The sequence below is a fragment of the Globicephala melas genome, chromosome 15 (assembly GCF_963455315.2).
Source record: "Globicephala melas chromosome 15, mGloMel1.2, whole genome shotgun sequence".
NCBI classification, from domain to species: domain Eukaryota; kingdom Metazoa; phylum Chordata; class Mammalia; order Artiodactyla; family Delphinidae; genus Globicephala; species Globicephala melas.
The window spans coordinates 9,877,067-9,898,029 of record NC_083328.1 but is presented as its reverse complement, the minus strand read 5'-3'; the positions used below and the strand labels follow the sequence as shown (position 1 = coordinate 9,898,029).

Here is a 20,963-nt window from a genome sequence, read left to right as displayed (position 1 = left end):
TGCTATCCACCTGCCCAACCATTCCTCTTGTCTAAATTATCGTCAGAGTCTGTTTCCGTCCTTGTCCCCAGACCTTCTGCAGTCTGTTCTCAGCTCCACGGTCAGAGTAAACACTGTTAAAATGTACTCCATTAGCGCCAACCCCCGCACTGGTTCCTGTCTCTTCAGAGTTAAGTCTCCAGTCCTTCTTTTGATGTACACAACCCTGCATAACTCACCCACCACCTCCCTTTCCCCACCTCACTCCGTTCCAGCCACCCGGCCTCCTTGCTGTTGCTGAGACATGCTGGGCATAGCCCACCTCAGGGCCTTTGCCCATGCTGCTCCCTCTGCCTGGAAAGTTCTGTCCTGATATCCACACGGCTCCTGCCCGCACCTCCTTCAGGTCTTTGCTCCAATGTCATTTTCTCAGTGAAGTCCTCTCTGACCACTCAAATCCTGTAATAACCACCCCTCCTGCCCCTGATACTTCCCCTCCTGGCTTTGTGTCTCCCTATAGCACTTACCACCATCTGACTTTCTATTTTTCTTTTTTCCTTTTTTTGGGGGCCGCACTGCACAGCTTGCAGGATCTTAGTTCTCTGACCAGGGATCAAACCCGGGCTCCTGGCAGTGAAAGCCTGGAATCCTACCCACTGGACCGCCAGGGAATTCCCCTATTTTTCTTACTGATTTGCTTATTACCTGTCTCCCTGCACTGGGATGTCAGCCCACAAGGGCGGGGACTTTGGTCTGTCGGGTTCACTGCTCTGTCCCCAGCACCTTGCATGGGACCTTGTACATAGTAGGTGCTCAATAAATAGTTACTGACTAAATAAACAAACTTATCCAAATGGGAGCTCCTGGGAAAGACAGAGTAACCAGACTTAATATTAACTCAAGGCCTATTTCAAGTTTTCAGAAAGGAACCTGGCCGGGATGGGGGAGCCAGGCATATACTGAGTTTCTTCCAAGGGGGACAGTCAATACCAAGAAAAGTCTAGAGGCTTCCTGGCCCACCCCTCTCCCTGTTACATCCCAGGGAGGTGGGTCCCCAGCCCATTTCTTACCAGTCAGCATCTCCATCCCGTAACCGGAATCTTCCGAGGGCACATGTCCAGGCATCGAGTCTGTCATTTCCTCAGAGGTTGGGGAAGGGTCTGGAGGCAAAACTCCAAATCACAACAGCATCTTCTGTCTGTCCCACCCCGTCACGGTCCCTCAGGGACCTCCCAGCTCAGCGTGCCCACAGAGCAGGACCCTTAAGGAAGGAGGGTAGCCGTGCCAGAGGACAGCAGGGACCCAAGGGGCCTGGAGCCTGTGGTTACCCCACACTGAGCCTCCAGAGGACAAGTACATGCCCCTCTTCACAGATGCGGAAACTAACGCTCAGAGGGACCCAGGGCTGGAGTCAGACTCAGATCCTCTTACTCCAATGACCTTTTCTTCTCCCCCGCAGCCTCTCAAATCCCAGGCAAGCCAGGCCAGAGAGGTGAAGGCTGGGGGGACCTTTAGGAAGGTCGGAGCTGAGACCGGACCCCCAGCCCAGAGGGCAGATGTGCCTACAGAAAGCACACGCAACGCTGCAGCCTTTCACGATCAGACCAGAGAGACAGCGGCCTGGCGACCCCTTCCTGGCCGGGGCAGGTTCTCCAGAGACAGAGCAGGACAGCCCGGGAGGGGACACGGTGGTGCTCGACCCCTGTACCTTCAGGCGGGGGTGGCGGGATCAGCCCTTACCTGGGACAGTGACCTGAATGATATCTAGATCCTCTGGCTCAATTTTGATGGGTCTCAGCCCACCCAGCTCCCCAGAGGTTCCTGTGGGGGGAAACGAGGGATCTGGTCAAGTGTGGCCGTGAGCTCGGCCGGGCAGGGCAGTCATTCTTGAACATTCTCCCGTCTGTGACTTGTTAGTAGTGCCAAGAAAAGTCATGTCAGCCCTGGTGTCTGAGCTATAGGTAGATACAACGTATAGACCTGGCAACTGAGACCTGCATTGCCAAGGATGTGGAGGCAGAGGTGATACCCGAATCCAGGTCTCCCACAAAGCCACCCACATCCCACCTGCCCCTCCCGGCCCCCAGCGAGCTCCCAGCATGCTCTAAGGCCTGGGGGAGGGTCAGGGGACAGGGGTGGATGGAGGACATTCATGAATACCCAGGCTCGTGGTCTGAGCCGGCCTCCTCCCCAGAGCTGCTGAGTGGGGCTGGTGGACGCCCTCCCACCCCAGACACGCGCAGTGGGGTCCAGCTCCTCACCTGGCCCACAGTCTTCAGAGAGACTGCTTTTGTCCGACCTGTGGGAAGGAAGCCGAGAAATGACATGGCATCAGCCCCAGCTTTCCCCCTCCAGGCAGTCAGGGGCCCACGGCGGCTGCCAATTCAAAATGCACCCCTGACCACATCTGCTCCCATCCCAGCGGGACCCACGCCGCTCCCCCGCTACGCCAGCAATACCCCCAGTGCCCCGTCTCCCGGACAGCAGTCTCCTGGCTGCCCCAGCCGAGCTCCTGATCTGTACCCTCGGGTGACGTGCTGGGCGTCCACCTTGCCCACCAGCTGGGAGCTCCTGAGGCCTGGGACTGGCCAGTCTAGGAGCCCCACCACTTAGTGCAGTGGGGGTTTGATCAGTGCTTGTTGGGGGCACTGAGAGCTGTAGGGACCACCCGCCTGGAGAGGGTTCAGGAGTCTGGGGAGGGGCTTGGGGAGTGAAGCTGGGCAGGACCCTGGGATGGAGGATTCGGTTCATTCATAGAACTGTCGGGGAGGCCTGGGCTGGACGTGGGGATTCCGGGATAGATGGCCCGTCCCTGGCCCCCAGGAGCCCAGGCCCTGGGTGGGGGGCACTGGTGAATGGCGACCAGGCCATGAGCTGAGTGCGAGGCCTCGTGGACATGCAGGGCAGATTCCTGACCTAGTCTGGGTGCCAGGGAAGGCTTTTGAGACTAGATAACGTATGGCTAGATCCCAAGGGGGTGACAAGAATCCTCCAGGTGGAAGAAAATTGGCGAAATCTCTGTTCTCCTTCTGGGTCCCTTTAGATTCTCCCTGGCCCACAGTGGGGTGAGGCGTACAGGTGCCTGTGTGGGATAACCCTGTGCGGGGTGTCCAGGTGGAGTGAGACGCTGGGCCCAGCATCCTCCAGCCAGCCCTAGGCCTCGCTCCTCCCTGCAGAGCTGGCGCAGAGCCGGGGCGTGGCCTTACCGAGCAGTCCCAGCCAGGTCCAGGACGGCAGCACGGGAGACCTCCGCAGAGATGTCCTCGGGCGGACTGGCTGGCTCCAGCTTTGTGGGGTCTTTGGTAAACTTGTTCCCTGGGGGGAGAGCCGGGGAGGGGCAGGGTGGTCAAGGCGAAGGTTCTCCAGCCTCCTCTGCCTGCGGGGCACCCAGCAGGGGCCTCTGGGGGCACCCCTCAGGTGTGGTCTGGCCTCTGTCCCTCCTTCTTGTGGCCTCCATGTCCAGCCAAGCCAGGAAGGGGTCCAGGGAGAGATGCCTCCCCTGGGATGAGGAATAAGGATACCGGGGATCTCAGAGGATTTGGCAGGAGGAAGAAGCCAGAAACGGCTGTCCTGACCTCAGGACAGGGGCTATGCTATTGGGGCTGAGGGAGCCCTTGGGAAAGGGACCGAGTCTCTCCCAAGGCTGTACCATGGGACCATTCTCTCATTTAGTTATCCCAGGAACCCAGAGGATGGTGCTCTTATCTTTTCACAGATGTGGAAACTGAGGCCAACATGACCGTGCCCAAGGTCCCAAAGCTGGGGGGAGGTAGGGCTGGTATTGGGACTCAGATGTGTTGCACCCCAAGATCCGTGCTCCCTTTGCTGCACCTGGCAGAGTCCGCCTCTTCCTCCTGAGAGGCAGGCCACCCACTGGTCATGGCCTGGGCACTTCGGTTTGCATCTAGACCCCAGTGCTCACTAGCTAGACTTCAGGGAAAAAACCAGAACCCACTTTATAGGACTGTTGAAAACTAAATTAAATTAAAATTAAATATGCTAACAGCGTAGGAGAGTAGCCATCACACGTTAGTATTCAGCAAATGTTAGCTTTATGATTCCCCATCCAGGGCTTCCCGTGTCTGGAGGGGATGTCCTGACAGTCTGTCTGCGCCTGGGAGCTGGGGCCCCCGGATACAGAAGCCACACCCAGGCTCCCTTGGGTCCGGTGTGGTGGCAGCTCAAGCACTCTTGGGGGCATCAGCTTGGTGGCTTCGGAACAGACTAGACGGTACCCACACATACCTGTGAAAATTCGCTCATCGAACATCCTGGGGAGAGAGGAGAGATGGGCATGAGAGGGGAGCCGGCCTCCAGGTCCCCTCAGTGACGGTCACTCAAGTCCCACATGCATGGCTGCAGACCTGGGCACCGGGCTGGCCTCACATGGGGGCAGAAGAGGGCACGGTCCGGGACAGCCAGATACCGCCAAACAACCAGACATCCCGAACCATTTCTCCACAGCCAGGGAAGGCACTGGCCAGCCCCTGTGGGGGTCCCGGAGGGTCCAACCTATTCATCTCAACAGCCCAGGTTGGGGGGCGGGGCTTCTTCCGGCCCTGAGCTCTCCCCGGCCACAGCTGGAGGATAACTCACACCCCTTTCCCACCAGAGCTCCGCAGCCTTTACCCACCACCACCTGTGTCTCAGCGACAGGCAAGGGGTAGGCCCTGCACCCAGGAAGCTCTCTGTCGGTGGCACAAGCCAGGAGCGTTCCAGATCACAGCCTCACAGCGTGACATGTGGGACCCCTCCGGTTTGTCTCAGAAGCCAAGGGGACCCAAGCAGGGAGGGGGTCAGGAAAGACTTCACGGAGTTGGGGATGGAGAGCCCAGGTGGGAGGGCTGAGAGGTTGTCCAGGTAAAGGCACAGGGAGGGCTGGCAGCTCCATCTGGCCGGCTGGAGGCGTCCTGTGGGAGGTGACCAGCCTTCTGTGCTGTGCCCAGGCATGTGGTCTCTACACCGTGGGCAACGGGGAGCCCCCAGGGGGCATGGCACCCTCAGATCACTCCATCACCACGCAGAGGATGGCTTGGAGGGGGGATGGCTTGGAGGGGGGATGGCTTGGAGGGGGGATGGCTAGGGGCCCAGGGGCCATTTGGGGACTCCTGAGTCATCCTGATAAGACACCTGGAGTTCTTATTCCTGGAAAACGAGGATGGAGTAAAGGTCAGCGAGGGAGCTGGGATCACCTGGCTGCCTACCTGCAGGGCTGCTGTTCTTTCTGCTCTGCTCCCAGACCCCACCAGGTGGCTCCCAGCGGGCTGGGGAGCCTCAGGCAGCTGGTCTGGGGGGTCTGCAGCACAGCCTGCGTGCCATGGAGCGGCTGGACAAGAGGACAGGGCTTTGGCCCCTAAACTGGCACCCCCAGAGGCGACATGGGACAAACGAAGTCCCGCTTGTCTGAGTCCAAATACAAGGGGACCGACAGTGCCCAAGCCGGGCCCAGAGGGAAATTCAAACAGAGGCGAAAAGGTCAGTGACAGAAGGTAGAGCGTGTGGGTTACCAGGGCGGTGAGACCCCAGGCACGGCATCCTGTTCTTATTCTGAGAGGTGCAAGCTTCCCCCACTGTTCCTGGAGGTTCATGCTCGTCTGGGTCCCCCAAGGCCGAGAAGCGGCCACAGGGCATAATTCTGGAGAGAACTGGCTTCCACTCTGAGGCACGCTTCCTCAGCTCCACCCAGTGACGGGGAGGCTCCCAACATTAACAGCAGGTTTTATTATTTATGGTTATATTTACTTATCAGGGAGCACAAGGGAGGGGGTGTGACACCTTGGCCTGCAGTTCCTAGAGGAGTTGGTGGGCGGGGAGCGGGGAGACAGATGACAGGGAGAAAGTCTGATCTGACGTGGCTCCGATGCTGTGACAGACGCTCTCATGGGCTGCCCGGCCTGGAAGGCCCACCTGATGAGCACTGAACAAGGGTCGCTGTTGCACACTGCAGAGTTCTAGGACCCCCTCCAGACACTTTTCCCTCTGAAGTCCTCCCTTAGGTAGAACCGACACACGTGAACTCAGAGCCTCTCGCTCTGGGCTTGTGTCCTGGTAGAAACTGGGGATTTAGGGGTCAGGGCTGGGCATGACTGGGGACCCAGGGGCAGGAAGCCCCCTTCCACTAATAACAAGACCCACAGGCTTTGTCGAGGGGCTTCTCCCTTTTGTCAGGAGAGCACCCTGACCTCCCCCGCACTGCAGACACCTGGGCTGGGGTGGCAACTCCCCCTCCTGGCTGCTTCCTAAGCTCTCTGTTCTCTGACTCCCTTCTGCTAGGACGATCGCAGATGTGATCTCGAATGTCTCCCTGACGAGGCTGGGACGTGTAACAGTGAAAATGCACTGGGGCTCAGAAAGGAGCAGCCTCTGTTCTGAGCACGTCGCTCACGTCCATGTCGTCTCCCATCAGCACTGTGGGGCCTAAACAATCATTAGCCGCATTTTATTTTATTTTATTCTCTAGCCACACGGTGCAGCATGTGGGATCTTAATTACCCCACCAGGGATCGAACCCATGCCCCCTGCAGTGGCAGCGCAGAGCCCTAACCCCTGGACCACCAGGGAATTTGCCTCATTAGCCCCATTTTATAGACGAGGAAAGTAAGGCAGAGCAGTTAAGTAACTTGCCCAAGGACACACAGCTGGAAAATGGTAGGGCCAGGATTCGAACCCGGGTTGTCAGCACTGATTAACTACTTCTCTCTACGTGAAGGAGATGAGGTCAAGGGAGACGACTCGTGTTTATTGAGCATCTATTTCATGCCAGGTATGTTATGTCTACCTCCTCATACTATGTTGAGAAAAACCTGAGGAATAGGGCATCATTGTCCCTATTTTTACAAATCAGGAAACTTAGGCTCAGAAGAGAAGTGCTAGCCAAGGTTTTCACGTGCTGTGTGGCTTCAAGCCCAGTCGGCCTGATGCCAAGCCTCCTCCTCCAGGAAGCCCCACAGGCTTGCTGCTCAGATGCCATCGAGTCTACACCTGGAAACATGCTGTTTGATGCTCCCAGGACTCATCGCAGGAGTGACCACCCCCCATGACTCGCGGTAGCCCCTGGGGGCAGATGGGGACTGTGCCTGCTGTTTCGTGAAGTCCTCAGTAGAGCTCAGTGAAGGGCTGGGCCTGCAGGAGGTGCCTGGCAAATACTAGTGAAGGGTTAAACGACCTACAGTTTGGATAGAGGGAGATGAAGGTCAGCCACAGTGAGGACTCAAACACCACGGCCAGGAATGTAAGGGGTCACTGGGATGCCCTTGCTGCTTTCTGCTCTCCTAGCCTCCTCCCTTGCTACCAGGAGTCAACTGAAGGAAAAGGACTTAGGCAGCAGCAAGAGAGACTTAAGCTAGACAACAGGAGGCACTACCTGACAGAAGGCCGAATGATTTTGTTTTTGGCCCCGCCACGCCACTCGGTTTGCGGGATGTTAGTTCCCCAGGCAGGGATCGAACCCAGGCCCTCAGCAATGGAAGTGCAGAGTCCTAACCACTGGACCGCCAGGGAATTCCCTCGAATGATTTCAAATCCACCTCCAGAATGATTTATCAAGTGGGACCCCTGGTAGAGGTTGAGAGGGAACAGAGGTGGCTCAGCTGTGGTCCCACTGCCGCCAGTGATCAGGGTGATGGGGGGCTGGTGGGGACGCGGATGGGGGGAAGAAGCCATCTGCTGCGGAAGGGGGAAATTCTTTCCGACTGAGGACAGGGGAGGGCTTCTAGACAGAATAGTGAGCCTTGAAAGACAGGACAGGTGGGAAGGAGGGCGGGGAGCAGCTCCAGGCAAAGGAAAGGGCTTCAGTGATGGCTGGAGGCACGTGAGGAGGCAGGAGTTCAGAGAAACAGGAGGGAAGGCGGAGCAGCACTAAGGCGGGCACGGTGGCTGCTGACGGGCTGGACTGTGGTACCCTGGGAGCCGCTACACCGGGGCTCACGGAGAGTGGGGGAGCGGGGAAGGGTTCTGAGCAGGCGTGCCCCACAGTCAGAGCTGACTCTCAGAGTCACCTCCCTCGGTGGCAGTGAGACGCCCGCCCAGCTCCCTGGCCACTCTCAGCCTCCTCTGCTGGTGGCCCCAGCCTCTAACGTGGGGATCCCAGAGTCCATCTGAGTCCTCTCCACCTTTTCTCTCTTTTTTTTTTTCTTTCTTTTTTTGTTTTTGGCCACGCTGCATGGCTTGTGGGATCTTAGTTCCCTGACCAGGAATTGAACCCGGGCCCTCAGCAGGCAAGAGTGGAGTCCTAACCACTGGACCGCCGGGGAATTGCCCCTCTCTTCTCTATTTCTCTCCTGCCCGTGATCCCTTCCTGGCCCACGCTGCCAACTCTCAGATTTTCATCTCTAACTCCCAGACCTCCCTCACGAGCTTCTGACCTCTCAGCTGGGCTTCTGAAAATTCCATCTCCTGATCTCCTCCAAGGTGAACTCACTCAGAAACATGGGGGTGACCCTTCCTCCCCACTCCCCTCCCCACCTGCACGGTCCACTCACCAGCACACCCCGTCACCGCTCAGATTCCATCCCCAACCCAGCCGCTCTCTCCCTGTGCCCACCACACTGGCCTGGCCCACGGCTGCAGCAGCCTCCTCGCCAGTCTCCTGCTTCTGCTCTCTAGAGTCCGTTCTCCCCCAGCAGCCAGGGGGCCGGGCAGACCCCAGCTCTGGCATCCAGCAACCCTGCAGAGGTCCTTCCCAAGGCTCAGAACAACTCCACGCTCTCAGGGTCAATCCCCACCCTCTTGCACCCCAGCCGTCTGGGCTGCTCACTGAGGTCAATTCTTCTGCCCAGACACTGCCCAGCTGGGTGCAGGCGGCCCTTCTCAACCTCCCAGCTCTGGCTTAACCAATGGGACCTTGTCTCAGAGGCCCCCGGGCCACCCTAAACAGGTCTCCTCCTCACCCACCCACCATTTTTCTCTCTCCTATTACCCTGTTTATTTCCTAAGCTCTAACAAGTTAGATGGCCTGAGTCCAAATTTGGACAAGCACTTTCATCCATCCATCCTTTTATTCCACAGATATGGACTGGCATCTCCTGCATGCCAGGGACTGCTGTGGGCGCTGGGGATTCAGCCACGAGCCACACTGTCCCTGCTTACAGTCTAGGGCAACAAACAATCAAGCAGGCACGTGGGCGCGTGCACACGCTGGGAGCCACGCCCTCCGCGGGCTCCCAGAATGGATGCCTGGGAAGGGCCCGATGCAGGCAGTGCTGCTGGAGGCAGGGGGCTGGACGGCATGGCCTCTGGCCCCCTCCCTCTCTCACTATTTAGGAGGAAGCAATCCCAGGAAGCCTGGCATTGCCTGGGGATGCCCGCTCGCTGGTGAGTCCGGCCAGCTGTGAGGACAAAGCCCCCTGTGGGAGTTGGGAGACAAGCCTGGGGGGTGGGTGGCAGCAGGCCGGGGTGAAGGGGCTGCAGTTCCAGAGTCCATAGTGCTCTGCCTTCTCCCGCCCACCCGCACCTGCACCAGGGAGACTGGCCACCTGGGAAGACAGGAAAGGTGGACAAACTACCAGCAGGCAGGGTAGTCCAATGGGAGGTACAGAAAGGGAGAGGCTGGCCCAGCCCCACCTGAGCTCAGGTGGGCTCCTCTCTGAAGGGAGGTAAGTACAAAGGCCTCAGGTCTTCTTCAGTGGCAGGAAAACACCTCTGAGAGCTTAGCCAGCGCCTACTCGGGTCAGGCACTGTGCCTCCATTTCTCCATTCAATACTCAAAAGAGGCCAGAAGGAGGCGGCCACGCAGCTGTCAGGCTACAGAACCCCTTCGCTCCGCTCCTGACCCCTGTTGCCTCCCCAGGGCCTGCCTCGTGCCTGCCGTCGCCCCCTTGCCCAGCCCTGCCCCCCTGCACCCCACCCCCTACCTCTTAATGACAAAGTGGATGCTGTGTCGCTCCTCCAGGATCCGCTTCAGCTTGGGGACCCCGTAGGTGCAGGGGCGCTTGAAGGGGATCTTGTCCGGGATGCCCACGATCTCCACAGCCTCCGGGTCGCAGGCGATCTTCCTGTAGGGGACGGGGACCATGTGGTCCAGGCCCAGGGCTTCCGCTGGAAGGGCAACGGCAAGGCTGAACGCGGGATGGAGGCTGCGGGACATGCAGGGCCCCAGGGCCTGGTCATCACCACCTCCCACCTCCCAGGCACCACTCTGGCCACTCAGCAGCCAGAGGGATCCTCCTGAAACACCAAATACATCACTACTCTCTTAAAAAAGGCCCATAGGCTCCCCTCCCACTCAGCGATGGCCGAAGTCCTACAAGGCCCTACGTGACCAGGACCCCATCACCTCTGGCCTTATCTTTCACCCCTCTACTTGCTCACCCCGGTCTCTCTGGCCTCCCTGGTGCTTCCCTAACACGCCAAGCGCGCACTCATCCCAGGGCCTTTGCACCTGCTCTTCTGTCTACTCAGACACTCTTCTTCCAGATCACCATACCCTTCCCTCCCTCCCTCTCTCCATTCAAGCATCTGCTCAAATGTCACTTCACCAGCCTAAAACAGCCCCCTCCATCCCTCCCTAGCCCACCCTGCTTTGTTTTTCATCCCACATTTATCATAATCTGACGTTACAAACATATTCACTGTGCGTTGGTTCACTGTCTGGAACCTAAATAGGGCAGGACACGTAGTAGCTGCTTCCTGCATATTTGGGAGTGAATGAGCGGCTGAGGGAAGCTTCCAGGCTGGAGGTGGACTCTTGGCAGGATGCTCCCAGTTGTACAGGTGTGCCCTTTCCTCCAGGGAGGGGCCCAGCACTCTGCTCACTCGTCAGTGACAGGAGACACCGCTGGAAGCCGACAGCTTTGTCAACAGCAGTGTAGACAGAACCCGAGCTCAGGAAGTGGTTACTTGCTCTTTTCCTCCAAACCATTAGGTGCAGTCCTGTGCCATTTCAGTCACTCATACACCCCAGCTCCTCCTTTTCATTCATTCACTCACCAAATACTTCTTGAGCACCTACTATGTGCTTGATGGTACTTTCATGGGGCCCCAAGGCCTGGGAGGCGAGCTGAGCTGGGTGTCCCCTTCACTCCTGCCTCTCCCAAGGGTCACTCCAACCTGTCCCAAGGGTTCCACGTCTCCTCACTGTTCCTCAGGCCCCTCCCCGTCCTGGCCTGGCTCCTCGGGCCACACCAGGATGTGTCTGTGTTCTGACAAGGCCAGCCCACAGCCGGACCCCTGCAGTCATGCCAGGACCGGGGCAGGGCAGAGTCGCCTGCCTGTGGCCCTCCCTGGGGCACCGCCAAGATTGCTTTTCTGTTGATGCGGCCCAGGCCTGCGCTGGAGGCTTTGGCAGCCAGGTCTCACTGTGAAGTCACACTTAGCTCATCGTCTAATTAAACCCTCACCATCTCAGCAGCCGTCAAACCGCCTCTTCCCCCGAACCCCAGCGTCACCAGCCACCCCCCAGCCCCAGCACTTGAGCGACGGGCTCTTGGCTTCTTCGAGTCTACGTGAATCCACCTCCCCTCGGGTTCATCTGACTTGCTAGGCCTGTCTTTTCAGCCCAGGGCACAAAAGCTCCAGCCCGCGCAGCCTCCAGCTGCTGCCCACCTGGAAGAGGAGGATGGAGCCGCCATGCACAACCCTTAGACCCTGGTGTAATCTCAACCCCCCCACCGGTGACAGAGACACTGCGGCTTCCTCAAGGCTGGGGCTCCCCCCATGTCTTTTCTGTTTCTTTTTCCCCCCTCTGCACCCCCAGCAACATCGCGGGCCCACTTGGCCCGGAGCTGGTAGCTGAAAGGGCGAACCAGGAGCAGGACCTGCTCGTCCTGGATCTGCAGGACTGTTCAGGCTGCCAAACATCCCCAGCCCTGCCACAGGAACCCCCAGTACTCATGGGGGCGGGGCGGCGGGCGGCAGCTTCTCCCCAGGGCAGCGGAAGGGACAGCTCAGAGGGAGCTCTGGCCTGAGGAGGGGCAAGGTCTCAACCACCCCAAGCCCGACACTCCTCCTTGGATTTGGCCATGGTGGTGGGCCCAAGTGCCGACCTCTAGGAAAGGCTCAACATTCTGGAAACATCCAGCACGCACGACAGACTGGAAGACTGGCAGCTGCCATGCCCGCAGCGGTGGGGCAGAACCCACCCAATGTGGACAGAGCCAGCCCTCCCCAGCTCCCCTCTCCCTACTCCCCGCCCTGCTCACACCTGTCTAGGGAGGGAGGGGAGAAACTTGGGTACAGACAGCCCCCTGCAGTACGGGGCCTCGCTCAGCCCCACCCCAACCAGAATGGCCCAGCCCACCGAGCCCACGTGACCAAGCCTCCCAGGCCCCAGGGTGGATCAAAGAACACCTCCTCCATGAAGCCTCCCCTGACTCCCCAGGCCTATCGAGAAACCTCACCTTTCTCTGAGCCGTCCTCCCCTTCTGAGGGCCCCCACCCCTGCACGTTACTACATACTCGAACGTACTACCGTGCACCACTGCGTGTACTGCAGACCCACCTTCAGCCACTTGCTGAAGCACCTTGAGACCAGAGTTGGTCTGAGTGCCTGGCACAAGGTAGGGGGCTCAAAACGCGATTAGAGGGACTTCCCTGGTGGCGCAGTGGTTAAGAATCTGCCTGCCAATGCAGGGGACACGGGTTCGAGCCCTGGTCCGGGAAGATCCCACATGCCGCGGAGCAACTAAGCCTGTGTGCCACAACTACTGAGCCTGCGCTCTAGAGCCCGCGAGCCACAACTACTGAGCCCACGTGCCACAACTACTGAAGCCCGTGTGCCTAGAGCCTGTGCTCCGCAACAAGAGAAGCCACCACAGTGAGAAGTCCGCGCACCGCAAGGAAGAGTAGCCCCCGCTCGCCGCAACTAGAGAAAGCCCACGTGCAGCAACGAAGACCCAAGGCAGCCAAAACTAAATAAATTAAAAATAAAGTTAAAGAAAGAAGACCCAATGCAGCCAAAAATAAATTAATTAATTAAAAAAAAAAACCAAAAACGCAATTAGAGGGTTGGAAACATCCCCCACTCCTGGGAGGGGACAGGGGCTGGAGGCTGAGCTCATCACCAATGGCCAACGGTTAAATCAATCACACCCACTTAATGCAACCTCTGTAAAAACTCTAACCGAAGGGGTTCAGAGAGCTTCCACGTGCCAGGAGGCTGGTGCACCCTAGGCTCCATGGGGACAGAAGCCCCTGTGCTCAAGACCCTTCCGGACCTTTCACCATGTACCTCTTCATCTGTACCCTTTGTAATAAACAGGTCAAGAGAAGCAAAGTGTCTCCTCCCTCAGTTCTGTGAGCCATTATGGAAAACTGCCAAACCCGAGGAGGAGGGTCCTGGGAACCATACGGGTGTGCAGCCAAATTGGATGGAAGTGTGGGTACCCTGGGGACCCACTACCTGTGACTGGCATCTGAAGTGGGGTGCTGCCTTGGGGCACTGAGCCCTTCACCTGGGGAGGCACCTGTGTAACTCCGGGGAGTTAGGGTCAGAATTGAATCGAGTTGTAGGGCCCCCAGCTGGTGGCCACAGAGAACTGGAGGGTTGCGTGGCGTGGAAAACCCACACTCCTGCTGTCAGAAGTGTTGTTGAGTAGAGAGAGAGGCTTTTTCGTAGCCAAGCAGGAGGGGAGGGGGGGCAGGGAGGGCAGTGAAGCCCTACCCCGGCACGTCTGGTCTGCTCATGGTGAGAAAGCCAATGTTAGGCAGGGAGACTGGCCATCTCCAGGGCATCCAGCGAGTGTCCGTGGACTCCCAGGGCAGTGCTCTCCCCTGACCCGCACATGTAGGTGGCCCGGGACCCTCCTCTCTGTCCCTGCAGCTCTGGGTGGTGCCCCTCCCCCCAGCCCCCTCCCTTGGTCCCATCGTGCAGAGGGGCTGCCCCAGAGAGGGGCTGCGCGATTCAAGTGGGGTTCAATGACATCACGCCTGCGTGATGAGTGATCTGTGGGTACCTGCGTCATCTCCGCGGTGACTGAGAGCCACCCACCCCGGCCAGAGCCACGCTGCGTCTGACCATTGAGCGGGGCTTATAGATGGAGCGCAACAGAGGCTGAGCGAATAAGTGAGAGTGAGCGAGGACTACTGAGGGGACAAAGGAGACCAGGTGTGGGAGGGCACTCGGGGGTCCCAGGACCCAGAGCGGGAAGGGCTTACAGGTCCATCTGGTCCAGCCCCTGCCGTCTAGCCAACGAGTGGCCACACTCTGCACCTGGCTGAAGCTCTACCACGTGGAGGGCACCCCCGCCCCGGCTACCACCTGTGTCTGCTGCCTACAGTGCAGTGAGCCGACACGTGCTCTGAGCTCGGCTCTGTCCTGGGCGCTGGGGGCACAGAGGGGCCGGTGCTGTCCTGGCTTTCACGGGGACAGATACAGACAAGGCGCATCAAGTGTGCAACATGGAACAGAGAGGAAACCATCAGAGCTTTAAGAGCTGAGTCTTGATGAACAGGTAGGAGTCTGCCCGCAACACGTGCAAAGGGCACGCTGGGCAGGGGGCACGGCACGGGCAAAGGTGGGGCGGCAGGAGACAGGGTGGTGCGTGGGGGACTTGCAGGCACAAGAGGCCAACAGCCGTTTTCCCGGATGGTCGCCACCGCCCCCCCCCAAGCGGCCCGCCTCCCACAGGTGAGCCAAGGTCTGGGGCTTTGCCATCAGTCCCGCCCCCTGGAGAATCTGGAAGGGAAATATTGACACAACCACCCCCTACCCAGACAGGAGATGACATTTGCGTTGATGGCGTGTGAAGCCAGCATATGGCTGCCACCGTCATGCTGGGGAACACGAGTGACTGCCACACAATGAGATGCTCAGTGCGCTGCTGGGGCCACACCACGGGCCGCGCCGCCCACTCACCATATCTGCTGTTAAACAGGATCTGCACACACTCCCGGAGCGTGTTGATGTCCTCGGTTTCTTTTATGAAGGCGTCCCACTTCTCTATCAAAACACAGGAGGTACAAGTGAGGGCCCGTCGGAGCAGGGACCCCATGGCTTGGCTGCCTCTTGCCTCTCTGTCCACCCCCACGGCAGTAGATATTGTGCAGGCTCAGCCAGTCCATCCAGTCCATCCTGGGCCTCTCCTGAGTCTTGACCTTGAAAACCTAACCCTCATGCCTTGTGCACCCGGGGTCTCACCCAGCTTTGGCCCTGTTGGAGTCCCTCGAACCCTCAGCCCTGCTGGCCTCTCCCATAAAACCAAAGCCTCTGCTTCAATTTAATATTAATAACTAGAGCGATCATTTGGTTCATTAAAATTATAAAAGGAACATCTTTAATTTATTACGTACTTATCTGTGCTAAGCACTTAATATGTATAATATCCTAGTTAATCCCTCAGGACAATGTGCGGAAATAGATATTATTCCCATTTTGCAGGTGGGAAAACTGAGGCTCAGAGAGGCTGAGTAACTTGCCTGAGATCACCCAGCTAGTATCTGGTGAGATCCTATCTCTGCTTTTTATCTCTTGCCCACCACGGCCTCCCACAATGCCGTTCTGCCTGGACATCCAGGTCCCCTCCCTGCCTGGGATGCAGCTTGTTTGTGGCAGTGGTGGTCTCCATTCTGATCCCAGGAAACTAGGTTTCTTAAAGAACCTTTCACTGAAGGTGAGGCTGAGACCTCCACAAGGCAAAGTTGCTGGAAAGTCTCACTACATCCCTTTTTGGTACAAATGAATCCCAAACCTTCTGGTTCTCTGTTCTGTGTGGTACTTTTAAAATCTGTCTCCATATTTTTTTGACGCTGTTCCTTCATGAGGTGGAGTTTAATTCCTCTCTCTCCCTTGGGTATGAACTGGACCAAGTTCCTGACTTCTAATGGGTAGGATATGGCAGAAGTGACAGTGATTTCTGAGGCTGGGTCATAAAAGACGTGGTTCCTTCCTTACTCTCTCTCACATCACTAGCTCCAAGAAACCAGTCGCCACGTTTTGAGGACACTTACGCAGCCCTGAATAGGTATCCTGCCAACAGCCACATGCGTGAGCTGGAAGTGGATCCTCCAGCCCCAATCGAGCTTTCAGATGATCACAGCCCCAGCTGACATCCTGAGAATTCTGAGCCAGGACCACCCAGCTAAGCTGCTCCCGAATTCTCACCCACAGAAACCGTAAGGTATAAATGCTTGTCATTTTAAGCTACGTTTGGGGGCAATTTGGCACGCAGCAGTATGTAACTATTATATATTGGCTTCACTCTGGTTTCACTCACAAGTCCCTTGTGCGGTGCCGTTCCTCCTTTCTCTCACAAAGACCCAGTGGACACACATCCATTTCAGTAATAAGCACCACCCCAGTCCTGGATCCCCACTCTGGTCAGGGTGCTGCCACGGGCACTGTCCTACCTGACTTGTCATGGACGATGGAGAAGAGGATGCGCTTAGAGGCATGGACGTTCTGAATGAGAGGACCGCCAGGCCCAGTGGGCTTCTGTCCTGGACAAGGGAGCGGAAAGGTACAGGTTCCAGGTGGGCCCCAAGAGGGGTTCCCCAGATCTGGCCTGAGTGCACGGGCTGGGGCTCTGGGGTAACAGTCTCCCCCACCAGGGAGAACCCAGGACTGAGCCGTGTGATCATGAACTCAAGGCAAGTTCCCTGACCAGAGGCCCGAGACATCCTTTAGCAGAGTGTGCTCCCCGAATGGCAGATTGGGGGGGGCAGGACGTCCCAGGTCACATTTTACAGATGGGGACACTTGTTTCAGGCATGTAAGTCCCATCCCCCTGCTCAGCCCTCATGGCTGTGGTGGGGAGGGGGTGTCCTTTTTTCTCCTTCTCATAATAACAATAACAGTTAAGTATAACTTATAAGCACCTACTCTGTGCCAAGCACTGGACTCGGTGCTCTAATACAGAGGTTCTCAAACTTGAGCACCCATCGGAAACACTTGGTGGACGCGTCAGTTTGCAGGCAGCTGGGGCTCACCCCGCCCCCAGAGTGCCAGATTCAGCAGGGCTGTGGCTGGGCCTGAGAATGTGCATTTCTAACGTGCTCTGTCATTTCATCATGATAACAGCCCAGCGAGACAGGTACTATTGGCATCTCCATTTTACGGATGAGGAAACTGAGGCTCAAAGAGGTAGAGATTTGCCCTGGGACACGTAACCATTAAGTACAGGGGCCAAAATATGGACACAGGTCTTTCTCATGTCCAGCTGTTCCTTTTCTTATGCTTCCAGTACCCCGAATCCACGCTGGGTGGAGGTAGTAGGTGCTCATTAAATGCACGTACCTGATTAGCATGTCTACTCTCTCCCTCCATAGACTCCCCTGGGAGTCCTTTCGGGCATCTCTTGGTCCCAGGCAAGGATACTGTTCACAGATGACTGGGCAGAGGCCCGGGGTCTGACTGAGTCCGAGCTACCACACCTTCTGTCCCGCCCCAGCTCCTTGCTCCGACGTGCCCCCTGCAGCCCTGAGCACCCCGACCCGCCCTGGGAAGCTGCCCCTGCATGAGTGACCTCTGTCCCCCACCCCCCACCCCCCAGACTCGGGAGTCCCAGCAGCAGCTTACCACAGCAGTCTGGGAAGTCTTGGGCAGTGGGGGCCTTGGGCTCAGGCCCAGGCCGGCCGAGGCCCAGGTCACTGGAGGCAAGAGGGCAGGCGGGTGCCTCCTGCTTGAGCTCCCGCGCGGTGCGGTTGGCAAGGGCGGTGCTGTACAGGAAGCTGGCCATGGACGAGGAGGTGGCGGTTGGGGGCAGGTCCTGGGGTGGCCCCTTGGGGGCCTGGCCGTGCAGGCCACAGTCCCGAGACCCCTTGGCTATCAGGGAGATGCCATTCAACTCCACCAGGGCCTTCGAGTCCCGCCCGCCATCCTCGAGCGGCCTGGGTGAAGGAAAGGACACAAGACAGCTTCATCCACCTGTCCCACCAGGGGTATGTCTTCCCCGAGCCCTGCCTCTGCAGAACACGACAGCCCGTGAAGTATGCATGACCAGTCCCCATTTTACAGGTCGGGGTGCAGGCCCGGGTGGGGGTGTGACGTGCCCAGGGCCACACGGCTGGGCCATCCAAGGACCTGGGCCCTGCCCCTTGGCCTCTGTGCCCCCTCTCCACCAATCACATCCTTTCAGCTGCAGCTGATCGTCTCGCACCCCCTAATGCATCGCTCGTGCACTGGCCGGCCGCGGTGCCTGAGCCCTGACGGGCCACGTTCAGCCCTCAGGCTGCTTCCTGGCTGCCCCAGAGATCGGTACCCTCCCCAGCCCAGCCTCCATGACCTCATGGCCCGTCAGTCCCTAATGGAGCCCTCGGCTGGCAACCCAAGCAAGCACCCACGATGTGGCTTCCTGCCTCCTGCTTTTGCACGGGCTGTTCCTGATACCTCGAGTGCTACTGGCGCTATTTCTTCCCCAACCAAGCCTCTCTGCAACACAGAAGTCCCCCGGGGAAGACTTCCGTGACTCCACACCTGGCTCAGAGCATGCTCTGTGACTGAGTTTCTGCCTCACCTCTGCCATCGGACTGGGAGCTCTTACAACCAGGGTCCCCTGTGGGAGTCTGAAGTCCCCTGCCCTCGGGCAGGACAAGCGGCCACGAGCGGCTGAGCCCGCACGGAAGCAGGTCATCGCCCGGCCCGGCCTGGCCCCCGGGGTCCAGCCACCCGGCCCCGGGCCGCTCCCAGGCGGGCTGCCTCACTCACCTCTTGAGCTTGAAGCGGATCCGGTGGCTGTGCTCCAGGATGGCCATGAGGGCCTTGGGGTCGTACTCGGCCGGCCTCCGGAAGGCCAGGCCCTCGGGCAGCCCCTGCACAGCCAGCAGCCCCGGCTCCCGGAGCAGCCTCTCGTAGGGCAGCGGCACCACGCTGGCCCGGCCCAGGGCCTCGCCTGTGGGAGGGGTCGAGGAGGGGGCCTAGTATGAGACGGCAGCCGGGCTGTGGTGAGCACGGGGCGCGCCCCGGAGCTGGGACCATGCTGAGTGACGCCCTGTGGTGCCGGATCCCCGGGAAACAGGACCCCAGAGGCCCCTTCACTGCCAACCTCCCACAGAATAAGCCCCTGCCGGCGGTGAGGGGGGCGGCAGGGGCTGTGGACAGGGGCCTGCGGCCTGCACCTGAGGGCTGGGGCTGCCCCATCGAGGGGGTTCCCTGCTTCCCCCGCCATTCTCCTCTCTGGGCATCTGGGTGGAGGGGAAAGCAGGCCCCAGGGCTGCGAGCAGGGGGTGAGGAGAGAGGGGTGAGGGAGAGAAACCGCAAGAAAACAGCCACAGGAAGGAAGGGAAAAGGAAAGCGAGGGAGAGGAGGGCAGGTAAAGAAGAGAGGAATGGAGAGGAAGCAGAAGAGAGAGGAGAGACAGGATGAGAAGCTGCTGAGAACGCGGGAAGGGGGGAGGGGAGGGAGGGCCGAGCATCTGGGCTCACAGACGTCTGCTGCCTCCCACCTGGAGCCAGAAGGAAGCCCCTCCCCTCATAATCACCTCTGATTCTGCCCGAGGCAGGCAAGGGGGGTCGGGGCAGAGTGGGCAGGGGTGCAGGGGGCTCTGGGCGTGAACCCTGCATCTGGCAAAAGCGTCTGCAGAGGCACAGCCAACCACGCGTGACAAGTCCTCCCGTCCCCGGGGCCAGCATGCCCACCAGGGCCTCCGGGCCCCCTACCCCTCTTGGCCTCCTCCTGACATCTAGACAACGACAGGAGTCCCCCCACCCCACCCCGACCTTTGCTCCACAGAACCAAAGAAAGGAATAAAGCAAATTAGAAATCATGGGGTGGGACCCTTAGGGACGGAAGGGACCCGCATGAGGTCACCCAGGGAGTGTGAAGGTCACCACTGGGCCAGAGACTCTGCAACCTGACACTTCCCAAGGGAGACCAGGCCTGCCTGTCCCCTCCCCTCTTCCACCCCAAAGGTAGTACTTGGCTGGGCAGTTAGCCTTCACTCAGTCATTCAGCAAACACCCTCTGAGAGCCCGCTGTTGCTGGGCTCTGAAGTGCAGGCTAGGAACAGCAGAAAGAGCAGATACAGTCCCTGATCCTGGAGAGCAACTGGGCGAGTGAGGACACAGGGCATAGTGGGTGCCCAGAGGAGGCCTTAACCCAGCTCAGAGCTGGGGGTTTCCTGGAGCTGAGCCTTAGAGAGCAATGCGGCGTCCACCAGACAGAGGAGGGGAAGGTCGGCCCAAAGGTCACAGCAGGTGTGAAATGAAGCCAGAATGAGCGGGAGAATAGGAGGTGGGTCAGCGTGGCTGGAGGGGGCTGGGGACGGGCCGTGGTAGGGTCTGAGGCCACGCCCAGGGTGACAGGGAGCCCGAGCAGGCAGCGGAGGGAAGAGCTTTGTGGTCAGACTTGTGCTTTGGGACCATGCCCTTGGTCACAGGGCAGGTGGGGACAGCAGGGAGCTGGGCTGGTGGCGAGCAGACCAGGGCAAGCCTGGGGCCTCTTCAAGGCACGAGGGAGCAGTGAGCAGCGCCAGGGCAGGGGTGGTAGGGATGGTGGTTCAGGGAACGGGGCTGGGACGGCAGATCCATGCCTGGGGATGCAGAACGAGGGAGGGCTGGGGGTGGAGAGAGGCGTGGGAACCCACGCCTTGAGGTTCCGCCCAGGGCCTGTAGTGGGGCAGGAGGGGGCCTCCTCCTCTGGGCAGGGCTGGGGGCTCCCACCCGCCTGGGGGCCCCAAATGGAATGAGGAAGGATCTTACTATAAAGAACATCAAACACCTCCTCTACCATCTTCCGCAGAAGGTACACGTCCGAGCCATGTTCCAGGGCAGACCGTGGGATGTTCCGGCTGCCACCCTCACCCCGAGGCACCTTCTTGGGGTGCTCTGCCTCCGGCTCCTTCCACGGGGGCCCTCCTGTGGGACACAGAGCATGCGGGGCCATGGTGAGTACTCATCACACCACCAGCCCAGTGAGCTGGGACGTCCCTGCCCTGTGCTAAGCCCTGTAGCTGGGCACCCAACACGGAGTGCAAGTCGATGAATGAAGGAAGAATAAGTGGGTGAGTAAGGCCTGCCCCAACCGCCCTGCCTAGGGCCAGGGCTGCTTACCTCAGGGTTCCCAGTGCCCAGCAGAGGGCATTCATCCCTGCTCACCTCTAACTCGCTGTGTGACC

The 20,963-nt window shown here is 59.0% G+C and overlaps 1 protein-coding gene across 5 annotated transcripts in view; it reads right to left on the bottom strand.

Moving 5' to 3' along the window:
• GTF2IRD1 (GTF2I repeat domain containing 1) overlaps positions 1–20,963 on the bottom strand; it is a 111,836-nt gene that overhangs the window by 50,875 nt on the left and 39,998 nt on the right. For all 5 annotated transcript variants that reach the window (XM_030871965.2, XM_060285155.1, XM_060285154.2 and 2 more), the window contains exons 4-14: positions 20,548–20,703; positions 18,557–18,740; positions 17,429–17,739; positions 16,261–16,350; positions 14,771–14,854; positions 9,831–10,014; positions 4,225–4,250; positions 3,186–3,294; positions 2,241–2,278; positions 1,720–1,800; positions 1,050–1,139 (exon numbers count right to left, since the gene is read on the bottom strand). In XM_030871965.2, coding sequence (XP_030727825.2) covers positions 1,050–1,139; positions 1,720–1,800; positions 2,241–2,278; positions 3,186–3,294; positions 4,225–4,250; positions 9,831–10,014; positions 14,771–14,854; positions 16,261–16,350; positions 17,429–17,739; positions 18,557–18,740; positions 20,548–20,703 — 1,353 coding nt within the window. The remainder of the gene's footprint in view (positions 1–1,049; positions 1,140–1,719; positions 1,801–2,240; positions 2,279–3,185; positions 3,295–4,224; positions 4,251–9,830; positions 10,015–14,770; positions 14,855–16,260; positions 16,351–17,428; positions 17,740–18,556; positions 18,741–20,547; positions 20,704–20,963) is intronic.